The 18,299-nt window shown below is 48.3% G+C and overlaps 5 protein-coding genes across 5 annotated transcripts; 2 read left to right on the forward strand and 3 right to left on the reverse strand.

Annotated features, from left to right (window-relative positions):
- The first annotated feature begins 1,578 nt into the window (after positions 1 to 1,578).
- GGS25DRAFT_471934 (xylose isomerase-like protein) lies at positions 1,579 to 3,585 on the forward strand. The gene is made up of 3 exons (XM_049259386.1): positions 1,579 to 2,123; positions 2,226 to 2,728; positions 2,824 to 3,585. The coding sequence occupies exons 1-3, from the start codon at positions 1,772 to 1,774 to the stop codon at positions 3,379 to 3,381; spliced, it is 1,413 nt and encodes a 470-aa protein (XP_049121815.1). The 5' UTR covers positions 1,579 to 1,771; the 3' UTR covers positions 3,382 to 3,585.
- A 1-nt stretch (position 3,586) lies between these two features.
- GGS25DRAFT_471935 (Mad3/BUB1 homology region 1-domain-containing protein) lies at positions 3,587 to 7,971 on the reverse strand. The gene is made up of 3 exons (XM_049259387.1): positions 6,725 to 7,971; positions 6,234 to 6,633; positions 3,587 to 6,150 (listed from the first exon to the last, which is right to left on the reverse strand). Exons 1-3 carry the CDS (start codon positions 7,709 to 7,711, stop codon positions 4,067 to 4,069), a joined length of 3,471 nt encoding a protein of 1,156 aa, XP_049121816.1. The 5' UTR covers positions 7,712 to 7,971; the 3' UTR covers positions 3,587 to 4,066.
- A 46-nt stretch (positions 7,972 to 8,017) lies between these two features.
- On the reverse strand, positions 8,018 to 9,231 carry GGS25DRAFT_471937 (heme oxygenase-like protein). The gene has a single exon (XM_049259388.1). It carries the CDS (start codon positions 8,976 to 8,978, stop codon positions 8,202 to 8,204), a length of 777 nt encoding a protein of 258 aa, XP_049121817.1. The 5' UTR covers positions 8,979 to 9,231; the 3' UTR covers positions 8,018 to 8,201.
- A 53-nt stretch (positions 9,232 to 9,284) lies between these two features.
- Positions 9,285 to 11,982, reverse strand: GGS25DRAFT_471938 (uncharacterized protein). Its single transcript, XM_049259389.1, has 5 exons — positions 11,743 to 11,982; positions 10,472 to 11,670; positions 10,155 to 10,416; positions 9,884 to 10,095; positions 9,285 to 9,831 (listed from the first exon to the last, which is right to left on the reverse strand). The coding sequence occupies exons 1-5, from the start codon at positions 11,768 to 11,770 to the stop codon at positions 9,805 to 9,807; spliced, it is 1,728 nt and encodes a 575-aa protein (XP_049121818.1). The 5' UTR covers positions 11,771 to 11,982; the 3' UTR covers positions 9,285 to 9,804.
- Positions 11,983 to 12,409: 427 nt separating this feature from the next.
- Positions 12,410 to 13,963, forward strand: GGS25DRAFT_517332 (N-glycosylase/DNA lyase; the record flags this gene model as incomplete). Its single annotated transcript, XM_049263372.1, has 3 exons — positions 12,410 to 12,509; positions 12,962 to 13,119; positions 13,181 to 13,963. 3 exons carry the CDS (start codon positions 12,410 to 12,412, stop codon positions 13,961 to 13,963), a joined length of 1,041 nt encoding a protein of 346 aa, XP_049121819.1.
- Positions 13,964 to 18,299: the final 4,336 nt, after the last annotated feature.

Raw genomic sequence — 18,299 nt, forward strand, 5'->3', positions numbered from 1 at the left:
TGTCTAGACGTCCCAAAGCGGAAGTCCCAAACGTGACAAGTTTTTTCCTTCTTTTTTTCACGGCTTAACTTATGTGTAGTACATAGTATGGTCTGTCATTGACGTAAATTAGATGAGGGTAGTCCGAAGACCCAGAACAATGATCTTTGGATCTCAAGACAACCATAGATGAACCAATAAGAAGAATGAATTCAGACACGTTTCTTCCTTGGGCCAGATGATTCGGCAGAGACCCCTGCAGCAAGCTAGGAAAAGCTGATTCCTTCCGAACTGTCAGAAAGTATCTTATCTCATAATTAAGCTGTAAAGGTACAAAGAGGCGAGACCAGAGGCTACTGCGGGCCGACCTTCGTTTAAGATGCAAAATGCAAGAATGCAGAAAAATGCAAGCATCCAGGATGGTCCAGGATGGTGAACGCCGAGGAAGAACCTGTAAGACAGCGAGCTAGGTACCTAGTTAGCTTGAAACCCCCGCGCTATCTACGTGGTATGTATGTACCTACATGCGGTAGGTAGGTACTATCTGGGTAAGCTATTCAATGCTACAATAGGTCCGGGTTGGTTGAAAAAGCCACTTTGAGAGCCAAAACTACAGGTGGTTGGTCGCCTATAGTACCTAGGGTAGCACCTAGGTTAGGGTAGACTGGGTAGTAGACTTGGGTAGTAACTACAAGACAATGTTGGTTTGCAGTTGGTTGCAGATGGTTCCCATAGTCTGCTACATAAGCTTTCCCTCGGCGCTGCACGCAAGGCACATCAATTTTCATACTACAGCATACTACAGCATACTACAGCATACTACAGCACCTACACGGCTGGGCTTTTTCTAGGCATTCTAGGCAAAACGCCTTAAAAGTCTCGAACCCAAGGGACTTTACCCGAATTCGTAGGTGGTCGTGTGATCACTTGCAATTTCTGTCGGCTGCCGCAGTTAGCCGTGCACCGGCGCAGAGATGTCTTGATTGTTTCGCTTTGTCGATGCTGTGGATGCTGTGGATAATTGAAACGTATTGCGATAATAAATAGAAATACACGGGCCACGGAACTATCATGGGCCATGTACAGACCATGGAAATCTTACCTAATGCCTGGAACCCTAAGAAACAAACCAAGAACACCAAGAACACCAAGAACACCAAGAACACCAAGAAAACAATTCATACACATATGAGACTGTCCCTCCCCATTGGGAACTATTAGGTAGGACATGCTTCCCCATACGTTTGTTACGATACTGCATCTGGCCCACGGTTACAATCCTGGGGTTACCTCAGCACAATGAACACATACATACCTTGGTCCTTGGTAACAATTGATGTTTGCTATGTATAGTATCACCTATATGTACATCATAGGTTACTCGATGAGTCTCGATCACGGAACATTGACGTCTTTGGTGTTTTGTAAACTTTTGTTTTATTTTATTTTGTTTCGTTTCGTTTATCGACGAGTCTGGGGATTGATTAGTAATAATGAGCTCGGGCCATTAGCAACCATTTGATGTTAAACCCTTGTTACCCTTCAAAAGTAGAAGGCTTAATTGGTAGCACGTGACTACGAGTCAACTACATTTCGCGTCAGAAAGTCAAAACCGCGTCGTGAACTCTCCAAATTGCAATTCAGATTCCTCTAACTACTTAAACTTAATTCCTACCTTGTGAAATTGGCAACTTGGTATGTAAATATTATGATATCGCAAGTGTGATATCTTACATCTTGATTACTGCGTTGATTTCAAGGAGACATAGTCGTGACATAAAGCATTCACATAATGACTCGCCAGTCATCTCGGCTTAAAAAGCCCATTGTGGAGAAAACTACTACTACTAAACCTGCTAAAAGCAAACCCACCAAAGAAATCGACGAGAACGAGGAAGATCCCTCTATTGAGGATCCAAAGACAACCAAGAAGCGAAAAGTAGCCCAAAGCTACGTCAAAGAAGAGGACGACGACGAAGAAGAAGAAGAAGAAGAAGCCGTCGTCGCTGAAAAGCCCAAGGCTGTAAAGAAACGCAAGACTACCAAGGCTAAGAAAGAGGACTCCATGGTCCTCGCTCAGCGTACGGTGGTTAGCACCCTTAAAAAGTCTATGTACATTGGCGCGCATGTTAGTAGTGCAGGAGGTTTGTACCACCCTACGATAAAAACCCCTATTCAATGGATAACCTCAACTCTCAAGTTCTTCCCATGTTAACTAACACATCCATTTTTTTTTTAATTTGTAGGCGTACAAAACTCAATACCCAACGCCGTTAATATCGGCGCGAATGCATTCGCATTATTCCTTAAACCTCACCGAAAATGGGTTAGCCCCCCCATGACGAAAGAGGCCATCAGCGGCTTCAACTCGCAGGCTCAAGAGCATAAATTCCAGGTGTGCAACCACTGTCTCCCGCATGGCTCCTACCTCGTCAACCTAGCCCAGGCGGACAAGGACAAGGCGCAGCAGGCGCACGACGCTTTCGTCGATGATCTGATGCGCTGCGAGAGTCTCGGCATCAAGTTGTACAACTTCCACCCGGGGAGCACCGGCGGTGATACCAAGGCCAACGCCATCGGCCGGATCGCCGCGCAGCTCAACAAGGCCCATGGTATGACGAGCAACGTGGTTACGGTCCTTGAGAACATGGCCGGGCAGGGCAACGTTATCGGCTCGGCGTTTGAAGATCTGCGGGACATTATCGAGCTCATCGATGATAAGAGCCGGGTGGGCGTGTGCATTGACACGGTAACTTGAACTCCCCGCCCCATCTCTTCTAACCTATATGCCTACCCAGGATAGGTACTTACCCAAACAATTCACTAACCTATGTCAACCCACAGTGCCACACCTTCGCCGCAGGTTACGACCTCCGCACCCCCGAGGCCTTCGAAGCCACCATGAGCGAGTTCGACAAGATCGTCGGATACCGCTTCCTCAAAGCCCTACACCTGAACGACAGCAAGGCGCCGCTGGACAGCCACCGGGATTTGCACGCCAACATTGGCACAGGCTTCCTCGGCCTGCGCGCCTTCCACAGCGTCATGAACCACGCCCCCTTCGAGGGCCTCCCCATGGTCCTCGAGACCCCCATCGACAAGCCTGCCCCCGACGGCAACGGCAAAGCCGTGGAGGACAAGCAGGTTTGGGCCGACGAGATAAAGCTCCTGGAGAGCCTCATCGGCATGGACCCCGACAGCGACGAGTTCAAAGCCCACGACGCCCGCCTGCAGAAAGAGGGTCTCGGCGAGAGAAACCTGATTCTCAAACAGGTCGAGCGCAAGGCCGCCGTAGATGCGGGGAAGTCGAAAAGGGGCAGCAAGCCGAAGAAGACGACGACAAAGCGAGGGGCCAAGGGGAAGAAGGCGGAGGTTTCTGAGGATGAAGATGATTCGGACTGAATAAACAAATGAATGAATTGTATCATGTAATAATGGATTAATAAAAGTCTAACCTAGGTTATTACTACCTAATACCTGCCTGCATAGTAGGCTACTTGGTATTATTCCTCTTCTGTTGTGATTAATGATCACATGTACAGACATCACCGAATGTAAAACTAGCACGGAAATTTAATTCAAAGCATTTTTAAACGAAGAAAAAAAATCTATGATTGATCGATCGATTTAGGAGACTGCTTCGTAATCGGGGTATGTTAAGGAGATATAAAAAAAAAAACCAATGAGTAGGGCAAACCTCCCCCTTTTATTTAACGGATGGCATTATCGTTACCATCCATGCCCACTCCCACTCCCACTCCATTCATTCTATCTCATCTCATCTCATCCTATCCTATCCCGAGAAAAATCTATACTTCCGAACCAGAAACCTAGGAACGCCCCCTTTTCCATCAGGCCCGAGGTTAAGATGGGGAGGGAGGAGGGGTTTGGAAAGGGAGGAAGAGGAAAAAAAAGAAAAATCACATTCCAACGCCTAGGTGTAACCTGCTTATGCAAATGCGGGTATCGCCGCCGTCATCGTCGTCGTCATCATATATTTCTCCTTTCCTTTCCTTCCTTCTTTCATTTTCATATAGCGCCTTCTATCGGCGGCGAAGGGGGAGGGGGGGGGGGGGGGGTGTCTTAATCAATGCCTCCGACTCCTGGCCATCCCCTCCACCCTCGCGACCAAATTCCTCAGCCCCACCCCCTTCTCACAATTCCCCTCCAGCCACCTCTCCATCCTCTCCCTCACGCGCCTCAAGCTCCTCGTAACTGGCATGCGTCTGCCCTCCTCGCCATCAACATGGCTAGCCGGATTCAGCAAAACATCGAAGCACTCAGCCCAGATATCGGTCTGCCAGTATCGCTTCAGCGGCTCGCGGGCCTTGTAGCGGCGGGAGGCGGAGGTGCCGAGGCCGCCCTGGTCGACGCGGACGGTCTCCATGTACTTGCCGAAGAGCAGCGTGTGGACGGTGCCGGCGAGCCCGTGGTAGTCGAGCTGCCAGGTCCAGGGGCGGCCCTCGCGCACCTCGGCGCAGTCGTGCTGGTCCGTCTTCCAGTCCGCCACGAATTGCACGTCCGCGTCGAAGGCCCGCATGTCGATCGCGCGCCCGAAGTCGATCAGCACGATGCCGCGGTCGGACCAGCCGCCAGAGCCGTCGGCGTTCCATTGGCTCGAGAGGGCTGTGGGGGTAGATGAGTTATCGTCGAGGCGTAGGAGGCAGTTGTCGGCCTTGAGGTCGCCGTGCAGGATTTGCTTGCTATGCAAAGCCTCGACAGTGCGTAGCAGTTCGATGGCGAAGAACATGGCCAGCGGTTCGTCCATGGGGTTCTTGGACGTCTCGCTAAAGAAGTTGACGACGTCGAGAAGCGAGCCGTGCTGGTGGAGAGGCAGGATTAGGAAGCACTCGTCTTGATATAAGTGTAGCTCATGCGCTGCCGAGATGGACGCGGTCGCGCGGTGCTGCGGACCTAGCCGTGTAGCCGCGAGGCGCATCATATGGAATTCCCATGCCGTAGGCGGCTGCTCCATCTTCAGGGCCTCCAGACTAGCACGGTGGGTGGTGGCAAAGGCGCCCTTTCCCATGGCAGCTGGGGCGTTCTCGTCGTTCTCATCGGGGTCGGGGGATGAGTTCTCAATCAAGTACACCGGTGCAAATGCGCCTGCACCTAGTTCTCGCTTCACGGTGTACTCGCCTACGAGTTCGGGGAAGTCGAGCACAACCGGACTCTGAATCGTACCAGTCTTTTCCCCGTCTTTCTTTCCTGATGCTTTGGCCACAGACTTGACGAACTTTCGGATTTCGCTGCCTTTGTCAAATCGCTCGCTACGGTGGTCATAGAAGCCGGAGTATGAGCTAAGAGGTGGGTGCATACGAGAGAGAATCTCTTCTCGGACAATTGCGTCGACAGGGTTAACTTGCGGTTCTTTGATAATCGGACCCTTTGGTATCTCCTTGACCTTCACCTGGCTCGGAGGAATGACTGTCTTTGCAACTGCCTTGAGCAGCGGCTGTGCAATCTTGGGCGGAGACCGATTCGCACTAAGAACCTCCCGCAAAGGACTACTCAACGGCTCAAATTCCTCGTCATCCTCATCCTCCTCGATTTCTAGATCGTCCTCCCCGCTAGTCGTCTTCGTAGTGGCATATTGAGGTCTAGTTCCAGTAATAACCCCAAGAGAGGATTCTGTACGTTCCGTAATAGGTGTCATAAACGGGAGGCGGTTGTTAGCTACCTCGGCCGGATCCCTATACGGTCGTGTAGGTGCTTCATAATCCTCGGGTGGTATGGGGATAAATCTAGTCCTCGGAAGTTCGTCCTCATCATCTTCATCCTCAGGATCATCAGATTCGCTCCGTTCATCATCTTCTTCCTCGTTGTCGGTTTCACCGTCAACTTTGGGAATATGCTTCTGTGCCGTGAAGTCTGACCATTCACTCACACTCTTTGCATCGGAAGTCTCATCGTCGCCAGCTTCACTTGTAGAGATTCTTCTAGTAGTGTTAACACTCTCTCCACCACTAGTATAGTCGCCATCTGTCATATATCCTTCTTCATCACTCTCCTCAGTCTCTTCTGCATCTGCGGGTTTGAGAGGGGCGTTGAAGATGTCGTAGATCTCGTCTGTTGCTGCTCTGGTATGCATCGTCATAGTAGGCTCGGAGTTTGCAGAAGCGGTTTTCTTCTTGAGCTTTTTGCCAGACGGTGAATCTAATTTTGCTTTGACTATTTGAAGAAATAGAAAAAATCAGTGGTCTTATTCTTCAGGGGCTTGAGTAAACAATGGACTTGTTCGGGCGTGAACTGACTAATTTGGGTCTCGTTAACCTCCATCACCTTCTTCTTTTTGCTTTTGCTAGATCTGGGCTGATCCTTGACCGCACCATTTTCGTCCAGCATTGCCGCATCGTGGTGTACCACCAATTTGCTTGCCATTTTTTGACCGAGGAAGTCTACGTCTGATGGTCGTCCACTGGCCGGTCCTGGCTGTTCTTCGTCGAGGATGTCATCTTGCCAGCACACATCAAGCCAACCTCGATTAGCAGCCCAAAGCTCTTCGAAACTGAGTTCGGTTCCTGGCTCCTCGGGAGTTGGGTAAATGGCCTCTAGGTTAACAAAGACACGTTCCCTTTTACCGTTTTGATTCACAATCACTTGGTGCTTTGATGGTGCAATGACAATATGAGACTCTGCTATTCTGGACAAAGACTGAAATACAAGACCGCGCAATTACCACAAATTAGTCCTGTTATCATCAACAAACGGGCATTGCCACATGAAGGAGGAACTATTGACTTACAGGATCCCGGAACACGGCCATTTTTAGACCGCTGCTCTTCTTCACATGCGTCGTCAATGTTTCTCCCACCCAAGGCTTTGCTTCCACCACGTTCTCCTTCTTCCGATCCGCCAATGACCCTATTGAATCCCATCCCTTTGAACCCTCGCCCATTTTTGACATTGCGCTCGGTTCAGAGCCGGCATCCGAAAACACAGCAAGCTTGGCCTTTCCGGGCTTTGAGGACGGCCCGCCGAGACCGCTGGTTGGCCTAGGAGCTTGGGGATCAGCTGGTCGCGCCGCAGCACCAAAAGGATCAATCTTAGCAGCGAGCGCTGGCCGCATCAAAGGTAGCGCTGGTGAATCCGGGGCGTTATCCGCGTCGGGCTGTTGCGCGCGCCTTTGCTCAAACTCTCCAAATTTACGGACCAATCTCTGCACCGGTCTCGCTTCGCGCTCGATGCCCAGTTTATATACTTCTTCGGCTTGCGCCCAGCGGCCCACGCTTTCTAGCCAAGCAGAGTATTCCTCGTAGAATAGAGCAAGTCCTTCGCCGATGTTGTGACGCGACAAAAAGACATATGTCTCTCGAGGGGAGTCGGAGAAGAATCTGATGTAGTGAAGCCACAATTTCAGGTATCGAGGATCATTCTTGTACTGCGCAGAACCAATAAAAGTTTTGGTGGCGCGCTCGAGAAGAGTGTGTAGTTGTGATGCTGGTGTAGCTTGCGCAGACGGATATGCGTCAAATGTCCATCGAACGTATCGATCAAAGATATCGAGTGGGTCATCCGACTCGGAAAGGTTTGCTACTTCTTCCTCGTATTCGGCTCGAATGCAGTCGTTGATGTTTTTTGTATCTGTAGGTGTAGGTGTGGAAAGTTTGTGCAGAGGGGAAGGAGAGAAAACTTCAGCAAGTTTCTTTGCTGATCGTCCACCGGGTAAGGACTGAATATTCTCCTTCTGCCCCTCAATGATGTCGAAATCAATGAGATCGCCGGCAGCCATTTTGGGTTGGTATATAATTTATTGAATGGCGACAGTGGCGACAATGGTGACAATGGTGACAATAGTGACAATGGTGACAATAATGACAATGGCGATAATTAATGACCAGTCTTTTGTAAACCAAAAAGGACCTACAGTGTTAGTATAATCCGTTGTTGAAGTTGAAGAAATCAATTGGCGACATGTGGCATGTGGAGTGACCTGCTTTGGGTTAAATAAATAAAAGGTGCATTACACTTATGCTTTAATCCTTGCACCTTGTTGACTGTTTTGATGGTAGCTTCCCTTGTTGCCCTGACAATTGCCCTCCAATTCCACAATGTGGGGGCGTTAGCCTTGATGCTAACAAACCTTCAATAAGATCAATTAACTCAAATTATTCAATTAGTTAGATAGTAGATACCCTTTACCCAATTCTTCTGTTAAAGCAATATCATGTCTAACTATCTACACCTAGTATACCAGAAAAGGGGCAACAACCTGATCATCCTCAAGCAACCATCGGCCAAAATGACTCCTCCAAAACCAAAACCTTCTTGAAGAGCGACATAGCAGTCGCAGCACCAACTTCCTCCGTATCCACAACCTGAATAGCAGCGTACGCATTCAGACAATCCTCACACTCCTTCACGAATGCTTGAAATTGTTCAGAGGTCCAGTTAGGGATGAACTCCTTTCTCAGCGCCCCACCGTCAAGATCACTGGCAGTGTCTTCTTCTTCATCCGCAACCTGCTGCTGCTGCTTTGCATACGTCCAAGCGTCCAGGTAGACTTTCTCCGTTGTCCAGAGGACGACCAGCCCGTCTAGGAGCGTCCTGGATGGGTTACCTTGGGGCTGCGCGGTGAAAGAGTCAAACAGGTCGATATAATCTTGCGTCACTTTGTTAGGCGCAAAGCCTACCGCCATTGGACCTAGGGTGTCGAGGTCCAGCCCGTATTTCTTGGTGGCTTCCTCGAAAAACTGCAGTTCCCTCATGACGCCCGCAAGGGCGGTCTGTAGCAATGAAAGGATGCGCCAGTGCATAGCCTTCGAGGCATCCTCGCCGTCTATCCTTGCTGATAGATTCACCCGAGATATCAGCCCTCCCGCAAATCGGATGTAAGCCTGGACATAGAGCCGGTCCTGTGATAGCCATTGGCTGAGCAATTCAGAAGGTAGTCGTCCTTGGCCGGCGAGACTAAGAAACTCTGTTCGTGTAGCCCGCTCATAAATATCCGGTACCTCGGGACTTGAAGTCAGATACTCTGTCAATGATAACTTAGACATGATGAGTCCAAATACGGTTGGTTATTCGTGTACTCCGTCTAAATGCCAGCTTTCAAAGAGCTAGCAGTAGAAGTGTGTGGCATATAACAATACGCAGCTGAATATAATCCCATCGAAAGCTGTCTTATGTCTAGTATATATATATATATATATATTCAATGATACTGTGCCACTCTCTACAATTAGGTAAGTAAGCAACGAGGCAAATACTACACAAGAAATACAGATCAGCTTTACGTAATATTGCAGTCATTGTACGCTAATGTTCCATTGCCAAATCACGAATATGCGGCAAACACGTACTGATTGGTCTTCAGTAGTTTATTATACCTGACATGTGTATGCCCTATGCATCGATGATACATATGATATAACAGAGCATGGATCAAATCATGAATAGCTCATCCAGAATGTGAGGTTATTCGGCTCTGGCATAGAATGGAATAGAGCATTGGTCGGAAAATGACTATCATTTAGTAACGTTGACGTTGTTCGGCAATGCATCCCTAGGTACATAACTCATTAAGTCAGATGGCAAATTTCACCATTGGACAATGTTGTTTTTGGCTAACTGATGCTTCTTGCAAGGAACCAGAACGACTGATACTGCTTATTAAATGAATGATGAACGTAATCGACGGTGATGAACCCGAGGAATGTTCCAAATTCATTTCGCCAGTATGCATCGTCTCCCATCAGTCACCTTAGTTGTTACAAGTTACAATTTTGCGAGTCTCCGTGATACCTTAACCTGGCCTATCCGCAATTCGTATCCCTTCGGTATCGCGCCGCCGCATCATTAGATCAGCCCAACTTTCCTTTCTCATTACCACGCTCCTACCTCGAAGTTTTCCTGTGTATAAAAGTTAGCTTTGTTCAAGAGCACCAGGAATGAACATCCTTACCTCTGGGAAATATGTCGTTACCACAGTTCTGTCGGCAAACTTTCGACCTGCAAGGGCTTGTAAAGCCTTCTTTGCAGATGCCGTGGTATCGAACTTGACGAATATCTTTCCCACTCCTGCCGATTGTCGGCTACCTCCAGTAGGTCGTGGCACTTTGATGTCTACTACCTGGCCAAACTTGGAGCATTCCTCTTGAACGTCCTCGCAGATTTCTAGTATGGTTAGTAAAGGTCTAATGTACCAAATGTACAGAATCGTGGGGCAGTCTTACCTTGGTAATCATCACCGTCCATCAGCTCCTCCGGTGTTACCATGTTCAAAAGCTGCAACACTCGTGTCTCTTCCGAGTCGCTGGCAGTAGTTCCTGCGAGCATAGACATGGCGTTGACGCCCATTTCAACACCAGCTACTTGGGTAATGCCGATGCTGGCCTTCTTTACTGTCAGGTTCTTGTCGCCAATGACCATGCCGTTCAAGCCTTGAATGGCGATCTCTGTTGCACCCGGCTCAACGAATTCACAAAAGGCGACGCCCTATTCAATGTTAGATCAACTAAAGCCTAGCAAGTTTGCTCTACAAATGACTTACGCGTGATTCTTCCGTTCCTATATCTTTGACTAGGATGAAGGCTTTCAGTTCACCAAAAGATGTTAGGAGCTCCATGACTTGCTCTTCGGTAAGATATGGTGGCAAGCTAGCAAGACTAATCTTGTTCGGAGTATCCATAACAACATTGGAAACCTCTCCTAGTTTGTATGGTATATCCTCGGCAATAGCTGGGACAATGTAATCCTTTGGCCGTTGTATCTTCAGGCCACTCTTGCTGCCATTGGCAGCACCGTTTGCTCCATCGTCAGCCTCCATAGAGATACCATCGAAGGCAAGGGCAACAGTAGCTTCCGAAGCGTGTCGAAATTCGAGGAGAGCAAAGGACTGGTCCTTGGAGATCTGGCACAAAACACATGGGTCGGTGCTCTCAACAACGTTAAGGCCATTCAACTGAAGATTGAAAAAGCCCATAATGCTTTCCTCGGTGGAACCTGGAGGGATATTGTAGGCGATAAGTCTCTTGCTTTGTCGAGAATTTCCTGGCTTCAAGGAAGCGCTGTTTACAGCACCACCGGGCTGATTCATGAATGCTTGTAGTTTCGTAGGATCCATAGGTTGTTGACGCGGTGCGCCTGGTAGGGGGAACATGCCAGAAAGCTTGGCTTGTTCGGCGGTAACATTCTCGTAGCCGGGGGGTTTGATGTCCCATTGCGTCATACGTCTCTTTCGCTCTAGTACAGGAACAATGTCGGTAAGATCTGGGGTCGGTTCGCGCTTTTTGGGTGGCGGCGTTGGGCTACGGCCACGACGATTCTGGGCGAACAGGTCATCGTCACGGTTCCGATCGGCGCCTCGATCGCCTCGATCACCCCGGTCACCACGGTCACCACGGTCGCGGTCCCGTCTGTCTCCACGTCGATCTTCAAATAAGTCGCGGTCACGTCGAGGAGGTCGGCCCACATCGTCGCGACGACCGTCCCTTCTCGAGCCTCGGTCGCGATCCCATTCTCGGTCTCTGCGATCTCTTCCAGCACCGCCAACTCCTACTGCGGCTGCGGCTCCTCCATATCGATCTTCGCGCTCGCGGTCTCGATGGCTACGGCTCGAGGCATAAGCGTCCTCATCCCTTCCGTCGCGGTGCGACCGACGTGGGGATCTACTTCGTCTTCGTTCGCGTCGATCACCTCGGTCTCGGCGATCATCACGAGGATAATCACGAGATGAGCCATGGCGGCCATCTAAGAAAAATCAATTAGTACATTGTGCTTGGAGATACCATGATAGATTATGGAATAATGGAAATTCTTTACCTCGTGAAGAATAGCTGTCGCCGTTCATAATGATGTCAATTGAGTTCAATTAATTCAAACCCCTGCAAGTTCAATCCAGGATTGTAGGTTGAGTGGCACGAGGGAATTGTGATAGCACGCCTTGAGTTGCGACGTGTTGAAAGGATGTGAAGAGTAGAGAGGATTGAAAGAAATAAAATAAAATAAAATATCGAGCTCTACCGCAAGAAGGTTGAGCTGTTGATTGATAGTGGAGCTGCGGCGAGGCTGGAAAAAAATAAGAAATTTTGGTTGGTCCTACATACATGTACTAGTAGTAGTACATACATGTAAGTACAGTTTGTACGACGAGTCTAAGCCTGGTGTAGGTTAGTGCAGAGTTTAGGTTAGCACATCTAAGCTTTAAGCAGGATGGATCCACCTTTTCTCGTCAGAGCCTCCTTAACTTCAAGTGTGTACCTTTTAAGAGTAATTATTATGTACATAGTACTTAAACACGTTTTATTGTATTTCTAATTGTATTTCTAAATCCATTCGCCGAATCATTTCTCTTTTTCTTCTTATACAGCTACATATAGTTGACGTTAACTAGGCTACATATAACGTCGACCTAGATTCTCACATGTACTAGTAGTACATAAACTCAATCGATAATCCGATAATCCGTCCATAATCTCACACAAACAGGATGTCTCCTGTGAATTTGTCTGGATGGCGAAAGCTCCCCTTAAGCTTAGCTGATCTATGCATTGAGACTACTCTTCGCTGCGGACAGTCATTTCGATGGCGTAAGATAAATGATGAATGGTAAAGAATTCTTCCTGCGTGTAGATGGTTGTGTATATATATCGCTAAATATACTACTAGGAACTGCGTTCTCCATGGCCGGTTACTCTCATTGAAGCAGGACAAGACACACCTTCATTATAAAGTGGTCGCATCTAAACATGTCCCAGCAATTTCAACACCATTGGCAAGGCCATTGTCATCTAAAAATGAACCCGAACCTCACCACGATAATGATACCGAATCCCTTCTAAGGCATTATTTTAGCTTGAAATATGATTGTATGCCCATTCCAACAATCACAAAGTCAACCACATCCCATTATCTAGAGGTCACATGACCTACCCCTGAATGTCTGATAAAATATCCAATCACAAAGCAGACTCTACATCCCGGCTCAGCTCGTTTCTGAATGCCAGATACTTGAAATGCAAGTTGCTAACTTTACTCGTAGTGACGGCGCTATATAATCAATGGTCTGAGTCCGATTCTAACTTTCGAGAGAAGGCCCCGAAATTCACAGGAATTCGAATATTAAGCCAGGATGCATGGGAGGCCCTAATAGCTTTCATCTGCAGCAGTAACAACAACATATCTCGAATTTCCCAGATGGTTTGTCATAACAACTGCTTTTGTCTCTCCGTGACAGTCTCCTATACTAAATTCTTACTAGGTCCATAAGCTCTGTATATACTACGGGCCCTTAATTGGACACATTGGAGATGAAGCTTTCCATGACTTTCCAACACCCCAGGCTTTGAGTGGAAAGAAGGTAGAGTCTCATCTCAGAGAACTAGGATTTGGTTACAGAGCAAAATATATCGCCGAAACGGCCCGCATAATCTCGGCGGAAAAGCCAGAAGGTTGGCTCGAGAGTTTGACCAACCCTGAGAACCCCAGCTGGCCAGTGACGGAGACATCCAGCGACAAAGAGCCACCCTCTTATAAATATGCCCACGAACAACTCCTACTCCTCACGGGGGTTGGACCGAAAGTCGCAGACTGTGTATGCTTGATGGGTCTTGGATGGGGAGAGGCAGTTCCGGTAGACACACACGTGTGGCAGATTGCTCAGAGGGACTATAAGTTTGGAAAGTCCAAGACGAAAACCTTCTCTAAAGCTATGTACGACTCAGTGGGCGATCATTTTCGAAAGATATGGGGTGATCAAGCCGGCTGGGCTCAGTCTGTCCTTTTCACCGCAAACTTGAAGTCCTTTTCAGGACAGGCATCAGGCAAGACCGAAGTTGAAGCGAAAGGGGTCAAAGTCGAAATTGAGGGAACGAAAGAGGTTAAGGTCGAAGTTGAAGAATTTGAGAAGGCTACTATTGTTAGTGCACCTGCTATTCGATCACGGAAAAGGACCCGAGTTGCCGCAGTAGAAACGATCAAGGTTGAAACTCGGACTACTGAGAACGTACCACCCACCAGGAGGAGTAAGCGGACCAAAGTCTAGGCTTATATGCCTTCATTTTACGATCAATGGCACCTCTATATTTCCGCCTGTATTGGTTTTGAGAGACGATTGCTGGTGGTTACGAAATCCAGTCCTTGGGTAGCTTTGACAGCATACCACTCCTCTGAGTCTCCACGGGCCCAACCGCGACCTCCTGGGCAACCCTCCGAATGCTCTAGGTGCCCACCTAACTACGCAAGCCTTAAATTCATGTGCCTTGTGCATTTGCAACCCCAGGCCAAGAGACTTCAGCAGATGCCATGATGACAAGCCGCTCTCCAACAGTAGTTATATATTGTCTCGAGGACGACCGTAGACATATCAACCTCTCCATGGTGTAGCCTTTGAGATCCCGTCTTCAAGCCTTTTACGGCCATACTATTACCACCAATTGCTTCTTCTCAGGCAGATAGTCTGAGGGAAGGAGGTCACTGAGCGACAAGCAAAGTAGCGAATACGATCCCGCCAAGACCAATAAGGCTAGGCTGAGGAATATTTCTATCTCCGTATATCACGACTCATCATGCATTGGTGTCGACCCTATTTTAATAGGTGCGAAAGTTGAGATATAGCCCTTCTTCGTTTAGTTTATGGGTTCGTGGAACTTGGATGGACCAATTTCATCGGCACCAAACTTTTATGCCTATTCCGCGCCAATTCAGCAATACTCGAAACGATATAACGTTGTCTCGTCAATCAACACGGATATATCACATGGCTATTACGTCAAATCGCCCAACTCCGACACCCTTACCACAGAGCCTGACATGAAGCCATAATGATGTCGCGCTTTGGGCTGTCTAGGCCTCTTTGGGCAGCAAGGGATGGATTGGGTTACTATGTCGCTTGCTGTCTTTCCCAGCCCTTATGCTATTTGTCCAAAGAAAACGTGGACCCCGTCGATCATCAGCAAGGAACGCTTTCCAGTCTCGTCCTCGTCACAAGTCCAGAGGAGTCGATTGGACAACTTAAATATGTCAAATAGTGACGTTGTGATACGGCGATCTTCTCGCTTGGAGTTGCGATGTTTAGAAAGGGGGCCAAGTATATCCAGCACAGTTGCTTGTATCCTATATGAGGCACATGTTAATCTATAACAATATGTCTCATATCATCGCTTCTGAGGTGCCGGCTCTTAAGCTGTCTGATCAGGGTAGCTCTAATGTTCAGACGTCCCTGGTTCCTTACATACAAGGCCACATAGCCCAAACTCCTCGCAACGAAGACATCCACCTACACGATACAATACGAGGAGAGAATTATCGGCATTATTAACCCCCAGGGGCATCAGTGTGACATCGGTATATCCGTATAGTACTTAGCAGCACTCAGTCACATCCCGTTCAATTGAGTGTCCACGGCGAAGGTCACTGTTCCACGGTACCTTAATCATAAATCGCACACATAGATACCTACACATTTTAATATAAAATTATATTATCCTATCCTCTCATCAAGATCATACGTAGCATCCCTCCTAATGTAACATCACCGGAATAATTCCATCGTTCCAGAGCCCTTCCACCCCTTTCCCTCACCCCTTCCCTCGTCGATGGATATGTTTGGGTTGCCGTTCTAGGAGAGGGAAGGGTGACTCTAGTAGCGAAAAATGCACGACATGGGTAGTCTCTACCCATAAACGAGATACCGCTGACGTCGACCGCACAGGTCCGCCGCCAGGGGCGCCCTCCGCAACACCGGGATAGCGGACGTCGTACTTACGACGTTGGCGCGCATTTAGCCGCATGGTTTCACCCGACAGTGGCTCCATGTGTTTTTTCTTTCCCAATCTAACGTCTAGGCAGGTCGCACCCTGCCACGGAGGCTATTATGCCTACCTAGTAGCATTACCTACCTAGGTATTAAACGAGCGGATGTTGTGGTGGGGGTTCTATACTCATTACTCGGATGCTGGTGCCTGAGAATCGGGCGATGAGTAGGGAGTCGGGCCGTGTTTCTTGGATGTGGGTGAAGCACAGTGGGAACTACCTAGGTATCGTGATGTTTTTACTATATGATGCCAGACTGCAGCATGTGTTCTTGGCCTTATAATATGCCTGGGCAAATCATCTCACACTTACGATGTGATTAGTCCAGACGGACAGAAATGCCGCTGTCTCGGGCAAGTGTCACATATACCATCTCTCTAGATCTAGGAACCTCGCTATGACGTGAATACTCGTTTATACTCTACCTAGCTATGCACCTACCCATGCTACGAGATTGTTATACTGCCTACCACCTGCAAACGATGCCCTTTACATAATAGGATAACACATAACTCAACCCGCCAGAGCGTTTCTCGCAGATGTGACACCCTCTTCATCCCGATACCAATATACCCCTATACTCGTGCTATAAAATTACATCATCCCGAACTTCCACCGCTGCTAAGACCTGATTTCAACCCCTATACCGACTGTACTCAAATAAGGGGGGTCGATTTCTAACCTCTAGCTACCATATCGAGGTATAGCATTATAAACCGAGGAGTCCTCTCCACGCCTCCGGGGAAGGGCGGAGGGGCAGTGTAATAGCATGACTAAGATATACGAACTTAACATAATAGGGGTGAAGTAAGCGAAGAGCCTACGTAGTTTAAGAGGAGTCGGGATGAAGAGTAGTTCTGATAAGTGACGCTAGCTAAGTACGTGTCTATTACTAAGTACCTAGCCTACTGCCTCAATCCAAGGATTACTCGAATATTTCGGTGCTGCCGTTTCTGATATCGTCCACACCATCAAGATGAGACTCCCCTTTTATCTTCTTAGTCTAGGTAGGTATCAGGCACCTACTGGCTGGCTACGACAACCGCGTTGGAAGGCTTCCTTGCTAACACCTCCCATAAGAAGCACGTGAGCGGTTATACTATACGTAGGGATTAACACATAGCTAACGATTCTCGAACCTAATCTTGACCTACCAAACAACGGCCTGTCCCTTCTAGAACCTCCAAGGTAGAGATACACCCTACAGAACATCCATGTCTGCTTCCCTGTATACCTATCTGCCTACCTAGGCATATATGCCCCCCATCTCCGAGCCCGTATATGCTTTATATAGACGGCTTCCGTCAGAAACTAGCCGTCGAAGAGAATCCTTTCCCGCGGCACGGAAAGCCTTCTCTGCGCAAGACCCCACGGGGATAGGTTCCTACCTACCTACGGGATACCTAACCTAGTAGTGCATACTATCTATGCATATAACTAAGTAACTACAGCGGTTGCCGCAGACCTGCTTACACACAGTCAGCTGGCATTGCCGGTGTTGTAACTAACTGCCTACATCGCAACTTATAGTTTGCTAAGGAGCAGTAGGTAGTTATAGGTTTAATGTGGACTTTGGAATGCTCGGTTTGGCATTGCTACAGTACCTGGGTAGGTATAACTAATGTGTAGGACTTAGGTAGGTCGATGAGTAATGCATGTACATACCTCCTCTATCCTCTACTGGCACTTAAGAGATTCGAAGCGGCGCAGCAACCACGATTACATGAAAAGCGGCGGCGGCTTCAAGGTTTCTACGAATTGACACGGAACTTCCCTTAGTTATATGTAGGCCAAGGGGTAAAGTAAAGTAACTAACATGTATTTCCCCCTCTCCGTAGCACGCAGGTATGTAGGCGCTGACCAGAAACCACCCTGTTCCAAGCCATCCAGCCATCCAGCCAGCCAGCTTGGTATCCATCTATCCATCAATCCCAGCTCATCCTCGAGGCAGAAGAGTTTATTCAGCAGCTGAACCACGATGGATTCTCGACGGTAGGTATTGTACCTAATCTACTACTAAGCACTATGCAGACATTCCTTCCTTACATACTCCGAGCGCGGCTATGACCGCCCGGGAACCTAGACCTAAACCTGCCCAAACGTTCGGCAGGGCAGGGCTGGGCAATCCGCCGGGAGACTTGACCTGTCGTGTATTCCCCCGCAGGATTTTTTACGCCGCGCTTGCCCGGGAGTTCCCGAACATTCTATTATAAGTGCGGGATGCATGTCTTGCTTGCTTGCGTCTGAGCCAGCGGAAGGATGGATGGGAAGGGGAGGGGAGGGGGGGAGGAAAGATGTGGCAGAACTGCGGCGCAAAGAGGATACCTCCCTCGCCTTACCTACATAGCTAGGCACTGTATCCAAGGTATTCAACTCTCCTGACACATAACTATATCACATAACCATACCGTAACCCGAACTATTAAGAGAGAAGTTTACACTGGCAGGGTGGCATCAATAATTACCTAATACCTACCTAGTATTCTTCGGAGTCTCTACGGTCAATATCCGTTGCCATGAAAAAAAAAAAGAAAAAGCAAAGAGGAGAAAAAAAGATAAATTTATAT

Source organism: Hypoxylon fragiforme (genome assembly GCF_022984875.1).
Source record: "Hypoxylon fragiforme strain CBS 206.31 chromosome Unknown GGS25scaffold_1, whole genome shotgun sequence".
NCBI lineage: Eukaryota > Fungi > Ascomycota > Sordariomycetes > Xylariales > Hypoxylaceae > Hypoxylon > Hypoxylon fragiforme.

What these genes read in the sequence shown, in the direction of transcription:
- GGS25DRAFT_471938 (XM_049259389.1), bottom strand. Translation starts at nt 11,770, where the DNA reads ATGAACGGCGACAGCTATTCTTCACGAG. An exon ending in TAGGAACGGAAGAATCACGC is followed by an intron (nt 10,417 to 10,471) that starts GTAAGTCATTTG and finishes AACATTGAATAG; the next exon opens with GGCGTCGCCTTTTGTGAATT. An exon ending in TAACGACATATTTCCCAGAG is followed by an intron (nt 9,832 to 9,883) that starts GTAAGGATGTTC and finishes TTTTATACACAG; the next exon opens with GAAAACTTCGAGGTAGGAGC.
- GGS25DRAFT_471934 (XM_049259386.1), top strand. Translation starts at nt 1,772, where the DNA reads ATGACTCGCCAGTCATCTCGGCTTAAAAAGCCCATTGTGGAGAAAACT. An exon ending in GCATGTTAGTAGTGCAGGAG is followed by an intron (nt 2,124 to 2,225) that starts GTTTGTACCACC and finishes TTTAATTTGTAG; the next exon opens with GCGTACAAAACTCAATACCC. An exon ending in TGGGCGTGTGCATTGACACG is followed by an intron (nt 2,729 to 2,823) that starts GTAACTTGAACT and finishes GTCAACCCACAG; the next exon opens with TGCCACACCTTCGCCGCAGG.
- GGS25DRAFT_471935 (XM_049259387.1), bottom strand. Translation starts at nt 7,711, where the DNA reads ATGGCTGCCGGCGATCTCATTGATTTCGACATCATTGAGGGGCAGAAG. An exon ending in TGGCCGTGTTCCGGGATCCT is followed by an intron (nt 6,634 to 6,724) that starts GTAAGTCAATAG and finishes CTTGTATTTCAG; the next exon opens with TCTTTGTCCAGAATAGCAGA. An exon ending in GGTTAACGAGACCCAAATTA is followed by an intron (nt 6,151 to 6,233) that starts GTCAGTTCACGC and finishes TTCTTCAAATAG; the next exon opens with TCAAAGCAAAATTAGATTCA.
- GGS25DRAFT_471937 (XM_049259388.1), bottom strand. Translation starts at nt 8,978, where the DNA reads ATGTCTAAGTTATCATTGACAGAGTATCTGACTTCAAGTCCCGAGGTA.